Source organism: Camellia sinensis, chromosome 12, assembly GCF_055761805.1.
Source record: "Camellia sinensis isolate YWXY chromosome 12, ASM5576180v1, whole genome shotgun sequence".
NCBI lineage: Eukaryota > Viridiplantae > Streptophyta > Magnoliopsida > Ericales > Theaceae > Camellia > Camellia sinensis.
Window position 1 is genome coordinate 39,943,001 of NC_138972.1, and position 11,006 is coordinate 39,954,006.

At 38.6% G+C, this 11,006-nt stretch overlaps 1 protein-coding gene across 1 annotated transcript; it reads left to right on the forward strand.

Moving 5' to 3' along the window:
* Window positions 1-1,515: 1,515 nt before the first annotated feature.
* LOC114301185 (putative disease resistance protein RGA1) lies at window positions 1,516-2,793 on the forward strand. The gene has a single exon (XM_028246110.2). The coding sequence runs from the start codon at window positions 1,516-1,518 to the stop codon at window positions 2,791-2,793; it is 1,278 nt and encodes a 425-aa protein (XP_028101911.2).
* Window positions 2,794-11,006: the final 8,213 nt, after the last annotated feature.

Sequence of the window (11,006 nt, forward strand, 5' to 3'; positions counted from 1 at the left end):
TATAGGATCCACGTATGGTTTCACCAAAAAGAGCTACCAAGTACACAAACCCTTTGGTGGTTTTGCACTCAATATCACCAAAGATATTGGCATAGCTGGAGAGCCATATGAAAAACGCAATATTTATCACAGCTAAGAGTGAAACCCACATGCATTTTAGCACACTTGCCAGTGCCCTGCTATTCATTAAAAAAAACAAATAAATAAGCACACTAGCCACTGCCCTGCTACAAATTGAAAGCAAAAAAAATTCAAAAACACATAAGCAAGTACCCTAATATCAATTAAAATGAAACAAATAAATAAAATAGCACACCCGCCAGTGCCCTGCTATTCATTAAAAGCACATAAATAAAATAGCACACCCGCCAGTGCCCTGCTATTAATTAAAAGCAAATAAATTAAAAAGCAGACCTGCTAATGCAACCGCTACGAAGGAAGGGATGTCGGAGGTATAGGTTTATTTCGACGTTAAGATGGAGAAATTGAGGACCTATGACAAACAAAAACAGAACATCGAAATTGAGTTAGTAAAGAAGACAATAGTTAAGGACAGTAATGATTATGGCGAGAAAAGAAAGAATCTATATACGAAAAATATTTAAAACATTTTGGTACCCCATGCCATGTGAGTCAATTAAACAAAAATACCTTTAGACTGTATTTGAATCTTACATTTTTGGGCAAAAAGGAAAAACAAGGGAAAAATGACAAAATTTAATAGTTTAGTACACCATGTAATGCGAGTCAATTAAACAATAAGTATTGATAGGTTATGCTTCAATCTTGAATTTGAATAGGAATTGTGAAGTTGCAACCGAGGCCTTGAAAAGACAAAGGGAAACTCACAGGGGCATGATGAGAGAGGTATGCTATTTCTTTACACCCTCAAATCCTTTTAAATTTCATTGTGATGTGGCTCATAAGCTAAAGGACATTAGCGAGATGCTAGATGAGATTGTTTTAGACATGAGCAAGTTTAAGTTTGTCGTTTGAAGTGAAGATAGGACAGTTGAGATAAAAAGAAGGGAGGAAACGTCCTCCTTTGTGCGTAGTGCGGAGGTTATTGGGAGAGAACGTGAAAAAGAAGTTATAGTACAATTATTAGTGTCCTCTAGTGGTGATGAAAATGTTGATATCATTCCCATAGTGGGAATGGGGGGTCTAGGAAAGACCATCCTTGCACAGTCGATATACAATGATAACAAAATTGAATGCCATTTTAGCAAAAGACTATGGGTGTGTGTTTCAGATGATTTTGACATCAAAAGGATCCTAGTTAAAATACTGAAAGCGTTAGGGGACAACACGTGTGATAATGTGGAAATTGACTAGTTGCAAAGTCAAGTTCGAGGAGTGTTAAGTCATCAAAAAATTTTCCTCGTCCTAGATGATGTATGGAATGAGGACCCTGTAGAATGGGCAAAACTTCGTGATATGTTGATAGTCGGGGCAAGAGGAAGCAGAATTGTTGTAACCACACGAAGTAGAAAAGTTGCTTCAATTGTTCACACCATGGACCCATATGAACTTAAAGGTCTTTCAGACAATGAGTGTTTATCTATATTGGTAAAATGGGCATTTGAAAAAGGAGAAGAGAGCAAGCATCAAAACCTAATCAATATTGGTGGAGATATAGTGAAGAAATGTGGGGGAGTTCCCCTTGCAGCAAGGACCTTAGGAGCAGCATTGCATTCAAAAACTAAAGAGCGTGATTGGTTGTCTGTGAGGGATAGCGAAATTTGGGCTTATGCACAAAATAAGAATGATATCTTACCAGTTCTAAGGTTGAGTTATGATCAAATGCCATCGTATTTAAAACAGTGTTTTGCCTATTGTTCATTATTTGAGAAGGATCAAATAATCAGCAAACAAGAGTTGATATATTATTGGATGGCACAAGGATTTATAGAGTCTTTGGACAATAATGAAGAACTAGAAGATACTGGTCAAAATTACATAGATGAGCTGGTCAGGAGGTCCTTTCTTCAATATGAGGGGGGTGAAGCATATAAAATGCATGATCTTGTTCATGATCTAGCAGAATATGTGGCCGGTAGTGAATGCTTGACTGTGAAAAGGACAAATAGCAAGGTAAATCCTGACAAGGTTCGGCATGTATCATTCGATTCGAGCTCATATGGTGAACTTCCAAGGCCTTTAATTGAAGCAAAGAAGCTGCGAACCATTCTTTTTCCGAGCAAAAGGCAGTCCACCTTTGGATCATCAGTTGAAACAATAATCTCGAGTTTTAGATGCTTACGAGTGGTAAACTTTAACAACCCTGACATTGAAGACAACCATGGCCAACGTTTTAATTTCTTATCCAAGAACGTAGTAAATTTGAAGCACTTAAGGTACCTTAACATGAAGTACTGTTATGGTATGCAAACACTCCCTAAAGGCTTTGGCAATAGCTTGCTATACTTGCAATATTTAAATCTTTATGGTTCAGCACTATGTGAATTGCCTGAAGATTTTGGGAAACTAATTAACCTACGTTTTTTGGGTTTATCATCAATGCTGTCATGTTTGCCTGAGAAACAGATTGGTGGGTTGACTTCTCTCCAGGAATTACAGCTATATGATAGTTTTGAACTGACTGGTTTAGGTGAAGGGATAGGAAAACTCACTTGCCTCCGAAAGTTGGAAATTAAACTATGTCCAATGCTAACTTCATTGCCACTTGGCATGAGATACCTCCCTGCCCTTGAGCATCTGAAGATTAGCTATTGTTTTGCTCTCAAATTCTCAGAGGATAATGATTTGCAAGAGTGTGTGCATGTCTTCTAATCCTCACTTCTTTCTTCCCTTTTATTTACCTGCTTATGATGGTAGACTAGGGCATATTTAAATTAGCATACCTTATGCTATGTATGCGTGCATCCATACATTTGTCTTGCATGCACCGGGCTCGGCGCATCATGCTAACTGCATTAGTATTTCAAATCTAACTTGAATACATGCTACTTGTGCATTTTCACATGCCATGTTTAGGTTAGCCGAGCCTATCCTAATTACATCCTGTATGTGTTGCATTAGTCAATTTGACATGAACTAGGACCATGCATGTTGGCTAATGAGTTTATTGTTTTGGCTCGGAGTACTCGGTAAGCATTTATGCTTTAGCATATCTCATGCGTGTGAATGCTATCATGACAGCATGCTTACCATGTGGCTAGATGCTTATGTGATAAACTGTTTGAATGCCTGTGGGTGAAGGTTGGATTGTCTGAGTTGGAAACACTCGTTGAAATCCGTGTTTTAGCCTACTTGCGGGTAGCAAATTCCAAAACATTTTTCAAAAATAAACGGATATGCAATGCTTATTCCCAAATTAGGCAATCTAGTCTATACTTGTTTGCTGTGCGCATAACATAGTAATTCTAGGCTAATAACCGGAATGAGAACACATAACGTTTTCAAAAATGGATATCACGGTTAGTAGAGGCCGGTCTTCGGACCAGGCAAGAGGGGGTGCTCATAGATAACCTTCCCCAATCGTACCCAAGCTCCCGATCCGAGGCAACTCTGGTGATGACGGACACATGGCCTTTGGCACCGAGTCAGGATTTCCTAAATTTCCCCATTTTAAAATATTTAGGTGGTGACTCTGTATCTGGCAAAGCAGTCCATGTTTGGCACTTCTTTTCAAAAAATTTGTTTCTCAAAACGATTTGCCGGATTTGGACTCTTTGGTTCAGATTAAGAACCGTGACACAAATCGAGTCCGAGCTGTAGCAGCGGGGTCCCTCACGGGTGCGTCTACAGTTTCTGGCGACTCTGCTGAGGATATTTAGAGAGCTTGACTCGAACTCATGATATCCTGTTTTGATCTCATTTATGTGTCTCTTTGCTTTGCATGTGCATTGGTGCGCCTAGGAACACAGTGTTTGCCATCTGCCATTCCTGAACGGTTTACCGGAGGCTTGTCTTGTCAAGGCATGACAATAAGGCTGACCGGTTATGGGCTCTGACAGCATGGGAACACAAACCCCGGTTTTACCGAGGCACCCTTTTCGACCATTCGACCTAGTGCATATTCGGATCCATAGTGACCATTCCAAATTAGGACAGGCTGCTTACCCAATGTTAGGTTGTTTGAAAACTACTGCGTGCATAGTGAAACCCTAGCTCTTGACAAAATAGGACAGGGAAACCCTATCCCAACATAGGGGTGTTTTGGCTCTCTTTACTTGCTATGTGCTTTTTAGAGTGTATCCCTACAGGAACGTACATATCAGTTTGCAAGTTTAAGTAACAGGCCTGAGGGCACCAGTATCAGTGTTATTGAGAATCAGTTATCTGCGAGTATCAGGGTTCAGTTTTGGGGACAGTGATTTCTGAGAAACAATGATCAGCAGTAGAGTACAGTTGTTCCGCTACACCCGTGTTTGATCCATTTGGGCTGAAATGCTGCTTGTTGTTCCTTTCAGTTCGGACAGCTGGTACAGAATAACTAGTGCTCCCCCTTACTGAGGCAGGACTCATGACGGCGCAGAATTCAGAAGAGATCGTGGTTATGACAGCTGCATTAGATCAAGGGATCACTCTGCAAAGTGAGACCAACATTGATATGTCACATCCACCCAGGTCGCCTGTTGCGCACCCGGTCTGGGCCCCCCAGCTATACCAGGCTCGCGAGCCTACTACATTTGAACTAATGGGGATGATAGGTGATCTCCAGAGGTTTGTGGCGGATCTCGCCTACGGAATGTCAGCCTCACCTCCAGCCGCACCATATGCCAGGAGTTTTGTACCCTAGGAGCCCCCGCTGTTGGGGCAAATTGTGATTGAACTTAGCCAACCGGAGATGGCCTCCAACTATGGTAATGACATATCAGCATCAACCCAAACCCTCGATCAGGCTGAGGCCGGGGGAAAAGACAAAATGAAGGCAGATGCCGATCCCATTGAACAACTGCTGTGGGCAGTCGAGGCTTTGAAAGCCGGGGGGATGAACAAGCAACAGATATCCGCAGTTGCGGCAAAAACTGTGGAGGATGCTTTCCCCACTCCACCCGAGGGTAGTTCAAGTCAGTCGAAAAATCGGGATAGGCCCCGTTATGCCAGAACAGTTTCTCCTATTCCCGTCCCTGCACCTGGGAAAGATCAGAAAGCCAAGGCAGCGCCTGTCGACCCTTTTGCTTGTGCAGCTAGTAAGAACGCTCATACTCCAAAGTACCTGCCCCGAGGGCGCAGGACCTTTCATGCTCTTTACAAGCCCCTATCTAAGGCACTTCAGATCCTTGCCGAGAGGGGACACCTTAAACCCTTGGAGCCTCGGCCTCTCCCGCAGAATCTCCCTGCTACGCATGATGCTGCTCAGTACTACGCGTACCACCAACAGACAGGCCATGCCACCGACAATTGTTTCCGCCTCCGTCATGAGGTGCAAGATTTGATCGACAACGAGGTTATCCTCTCGCCCACCTCAGCCAAGTCCGTTACCACCCAGTTATTGGATTTTAAGGACACAGATACTGCAAGTATGTAATTGGAAAGTGAACCACCTGCGGGCGGCATTCGGTATATTTTGGATATGGCGTCTGGCACGCATTTTTGAGCATCTGCGAACGCTAGTTTTGTAAATTCTGGCCTGGGTATCGAGTCAGTCTTTTGTTTTGAGTCTGTCTCTTTGTCTTGAGTCAGTCTTTTTTTTGCTTAAGGGTCTGTCTTGTTGTAGCGAGTCAGTCCCCTTTGTATAAAATACCGGGAGATTCTGGGGTTTTTGCCTCGAACACCGTTTTGTCTTGTAATTACCCGTTTTTGTTTTGAGTCTGTTTCTGCCGAAGGGCCAGTTATATCAACAAATCTGAATGAAACAACTGTGGCCATCTCATCTTCATGCTTGCTTTCAGTAAGTTAATTGTGCCAGAGAACATGAATGGGTTGACAGTACATCTTGCCTGCTCTCCTGCGCGCCAAACTCATTGCATTAACCTAAGTTTTTTTCAAAAAACTTTTTGAACACTGCGGTGATAAAAACGAAGAGGAAGGAATTCTTCGAGTTTTGCAAAACTTTGATCAAATTGAGAGAAAGAGAGGCATGCTAAGCCCTTGATGAATAAAACCATGCTTGTCAGCATGAGTACTGGGAAGGACCCTGGCTTGATCCAGATTGGTTCTACACTCTCTTCGGCGCGAGCGATTTGTCGCTTTCTTAAAAACTTTCAAAAACAAATGTTTTACACGGCCCTGTGAAGACCTGTGTGGAACCGCTCTTGAGATTGTGCAGCCTAGGATCGCTCTCAGCCTCAAGATTCAACCTGTCCGTTTCGAACCTTGAACCCGTTCAGAAAGTTCAAACAGTCAAACGTCATGCAAGGTCTGTATGACCAGATCAGAAGCAGCCCTCGAACAAGAGGCACCAAAGCCGAATCAAAAAGATTAGATCTCACCAGAAGAAGTTTGTGGAGCAGCCATGGGGGATTCTTCGGCAAAACATTGCAACAGCCGTTCTCCTAGATATATAGAGGCTTCAACTTCAAAAACCATTTGGCATGGACTTGTTACATTTTTACCCTTTGAGAGGCTCGCTGGGTCGAAAACCCGGGGCGACCCAGGCAAAAGTTAGAGCAAGAGAAAAATACAAAAAGCAAAAAATACAAAAAAAGAAAAGAAAAGAAAAGGAAAAAATGCGAAAAAGAAAAGAAAAAAGAAATGAACAAAAAAAGGAAAATAAAAAGAAGCTCGCAAGGTTGAAAACCCGCATTGGGCACCTTGGCAAGAGTTAGAGCCTGAAAAGTGAAGGTTAAAATACCCGAGTGTACCTTAACCGGAACTACGTAAGGCTTGATTCCCATGTTTGGGATACGTAGGCAACTTCATCATGAAGTCTAGCCCCCAATGCTTTCCTAGCGTCTCGGTCCATGCAATGGTTTCGATTTCATCCCAAAGTCCAGTCGCTGACACCTTCCAAGGTGACTGTGTCCATATATTTGTTATAACCGTCTTCGTCATCCCTGTGTCTAAGAGTTCGACCACCACCAATGAAGACTGTCTGTGGACTGCTGCGGCACCATCCAAACAAGGGGCAACTTTCCGTTGCCACTAGTCGTCGCAAGCCGCCATTCAAACCAGGGGCAACTTTCCATTGCCATCTACCCCTTCCAAGCCAAGGGCAATTTTCCATTGCCTCCGATCCGAGGTTGCACATCTCAAAGAGCGAGTTCCATGCTCGTTGAGCATCGACTGTTTGCAAAATAGTTTTTGAAAATTTTTACTGAGGTTGACTATTTTCTCGAAAACTATTCCATTTTCCAAAACTGGACCATTTTCTTGGACCCAAAAAGGAAAATTTTCAGTGCTCATAGCCTGGCTTGCACGATTTTCAAATAAAAAATCGAACAAGTATGTTAATCTAACTCTCATTTTGATTAAAACTGTTTTAGTAGAAAGCAAAAACAAGAAATGGTCAAAGCAATAAACTAGGGGCACAGTTGAGTCAGGTGTTCTGTCTTTCCCCCGTCGTCAACATACTTACCAGAAGGGCACTCTAGCCACCAGAAGAAATGGCTGTGAGCTAACGGCATCGGTCATGAACCCACACCTTCCTATTTATCCATCAATCACCCTGGGGAGGGATGGAAATGAGAGAATGAAGAATAGAGAGGTGTAAGTTGAGAGAAAAAGTGAGGAAAAGGGTTTTGAGAGAAAAACCGAGCTTGAGTGCCGGAGTGATGTGAGAATCACAAATGAGAAAAGGGTGGGAAACAATACCCAGAGAAATTGGCTCCTCGTGATCTGAGGTCCCCCATTTTCGTTAACGCGTCTGTATGTCGTGTCTTTTGTTTTGTTTACCTCAACCTTTTGTTTTGGGTCTTTTCCGTGTCTCGTTGTGTTTAGGTCGTGTACCCTTTTGTTTGAGTCCTCCTCGCTGTGTTCAGTTGTAGGCTCGATACCCCGGTTGCAAAACCCTTATTTAATTTCAAAAATCATTTATGCTCGGAATGCTGTGCCATTCTCTACATTTGGGGCGAACCAAAAATCATTTATGCTCGGAATGCTCGTGCCATTCTCAATATTGTATCCACTGCCCTATTTTCTATTGTAAAGGAAATGATTTTATGAATTATGATATAAACCTAGTATTACATGGTTTTAAAAAGAGATATAAAATGTTTTGGCACGAGCATTGCATATGCATTCACATTATAGCTTTGCTAAAATTCATACACTGTGCTAGAGTATCTCTATTGGGCTTTGGCTTACCCTATGTAGAAAACCATTTTCAAGTGCTGATGATGTGCCTCTACCAAGGCCGTAGCTTGGGAGGACTTAGAGCCTAGCGCTTGCTTTTGTTATTGTTGTAATTATTTTGTACAAGCTTAGAACTTTATTTGTTTGAGTTTAAACTCACTTTTGTTGTAACCAAACATCATCTTGGAAAGTTGTAGCCATTAGGGTATTTATATATCTGTTTAACTTTTATTTCATATCATTAACTTATGACACGTGCTATAGATTCAGGGTTAGAACTTATGAATGTATAGTTGTATGTGTTAACCTTTTGTACAATGGAATCATATGAATGAAACGATACTATATTCAAAATTGTATTGTTATTTAATAATTATCGTGGGATGAATTATGGTTATTGTTTTCGGGGTGTTACAACTTGGTATCAGAGCTACTGGGTTTGAATACTTTGGGATCGTGGAATGTGATTTTTACCACAATAGGTTATCTCGCTAGTTGTGTTAGAAATAAACCTGGTATGCTATGTGATAACATGCTTTTGTGACTAGATGAGTATGTGATTTAATTTCTAAGATATACTTTGTTGGGTCAAGAGAATGTTTTCGGGAAAACATATTTATATGAGTAGACTTTTGGATATTAACTGTCACATTACTTATATGGTATATCGTGACGCATACATGATCATTTTCTAGCTATATGTTATGATTGGTTAGGATCTTTAGGATCTCTATTGGGCTTAGTTTGCATCCCGCGTATTGATAGATTTTTTAGGTACATAGCTGGATGATTGTTTAGGGCTTGAAGTCTTTCAATTTGTTGGTCGTGGGGCCTTTTTTATCTGTTGTCCGAGTGCCATTTACTCTATAAGGGTCGATCCCTTAATTTATTTAAATTTAATGTAAGCCTAAGAGTATTGTATCATATTTTATTTACTTATCATTATCAATGTCGTGATAGAATATTATTATTAATTCTTGTTCATATTCTTGAATGGATAGAATTATTGGAAATGATAATAATATAGAGGATTTGGTAATGGATTCGTATATTAAAATTTGGAGCGTAACAAGAACTAAGAGTATGTTTGTTTTGAGGGATAAGAGGGTGAGATTGGACTATTAGCCCCATTGTTTGTTTGAAAAATTTTGCTCCGGACTAATAGTCCCCCCGGACTATTAGTCCTACAAACATGGGATTCTCCTATCCCATGGGGGGGTGTGGGATAGAAACCATGGGATTGGTATCTCATGGGATTATTTTGTGAAATGTCCATTTTACCCTCCATGCTATTACTTAGTGAACAATTAGAAAATGGTAAAATAGTCTTTTGAACATTTATAAATTATTTTTTTAGTGTTGTTAATTTAAAACTATATATTAAATAAAAAATTTAAATTATAAATTATAAATTAAATTTAATTAAAAATAATAAATTATAAATTATAGCCTTATAAATTAAATTTTTTTAGTGTTGTTAAAAAATTAAATTTACATATTAAATAATTTTTTTTAGTATTGTTAATTTAAAATTATATATTAAATAAAAAATATAAATTATAAATTAAATTTATTTAAAAATAATAAATAATAAATTATAAATTATGGCCTTATAAATTAAATTTTTTTAGTGTTGTTGAAAATTTAATTTATATATTAAATAAAATTATTTTTTTATTGTCGTTACTTAAAATTATATATTAAATAAAAATATAAAATATAAATTTAATTTAATTTAATTGAAAATAATAAATTAAAAATTGTGGCCTTATAAATGAAATTTTTTTAGTGTTGTTAAATTATAAATTATAGATTATAAGGGTAAAATAGTCTTTTGAACATTTATCCTTATCCAGTCCGTCTAACCAAACATTGAATTTACTAAAAATAGTCAAATCCAAACATCTAATCCCATGACTAAACAAACATAGGATACAAATCCAATCTAACCAAATGGTCCCAGGACAATATATCCCAGGACTAACAGGCCGATGAATTACAATCCCCTTATCCAGTCCGTCTAAACAAATACACCCTAATAGTATAATTATAAATATTTTTTTATATTTCAAAATTTAAAAAAAATCAAAAAATTAGATAGAACTTTGAACATCAAAATTTTACTTATATAATAGTATAAATTAGAGTTATTTTTTAAAATGTTTGATTATCTAATTTGACATACTAATTATGTTCATATTTATAAATTATAATATTATCCAATGAATTGATTAGCAAAGAGAAAACACCTCTCCTCTCCACCTAAACGACAAGGAGAAACCTTTAGGCCTAGGTTTGTCCCCAATTATAATTGGATTAGACGGTGTTATTAGGCTTTTGTGTGTTTATTACGAAGTCTAAATTAATAATTTGAATAATTTAATATATAAAATTCGTCGAAAATTTTATTTTTTTAATAAATTATGTTAATAAATTATATTAATAAAAAAAATTATTAATAAAAATATGATATGATCAAGCGGTTATTAATATTCGATCAATATGATTTATTGTAAAATCAAAATAATCTATAAATTTTACACATTAAATAATTTAAATTATCAAAACAAACCCTAAATAAACCAGACTAAACAGTCCAGTTAATATATCCAACTAGAGACAACCCAGTCCCAAAGCATTAAACTCGCATGACTTGCCTAACGAACCAGCCTCATGAGTTGTAGCATTTTTCTATGCAGTCAAACAACTCCCCCGTCCACCTAAGCAACAACAGTCATGAAACTCACATGACTTTTCTCAATACCCAAACATGGCTTAAGATAGTTTTCATTTTCCTTGCAACC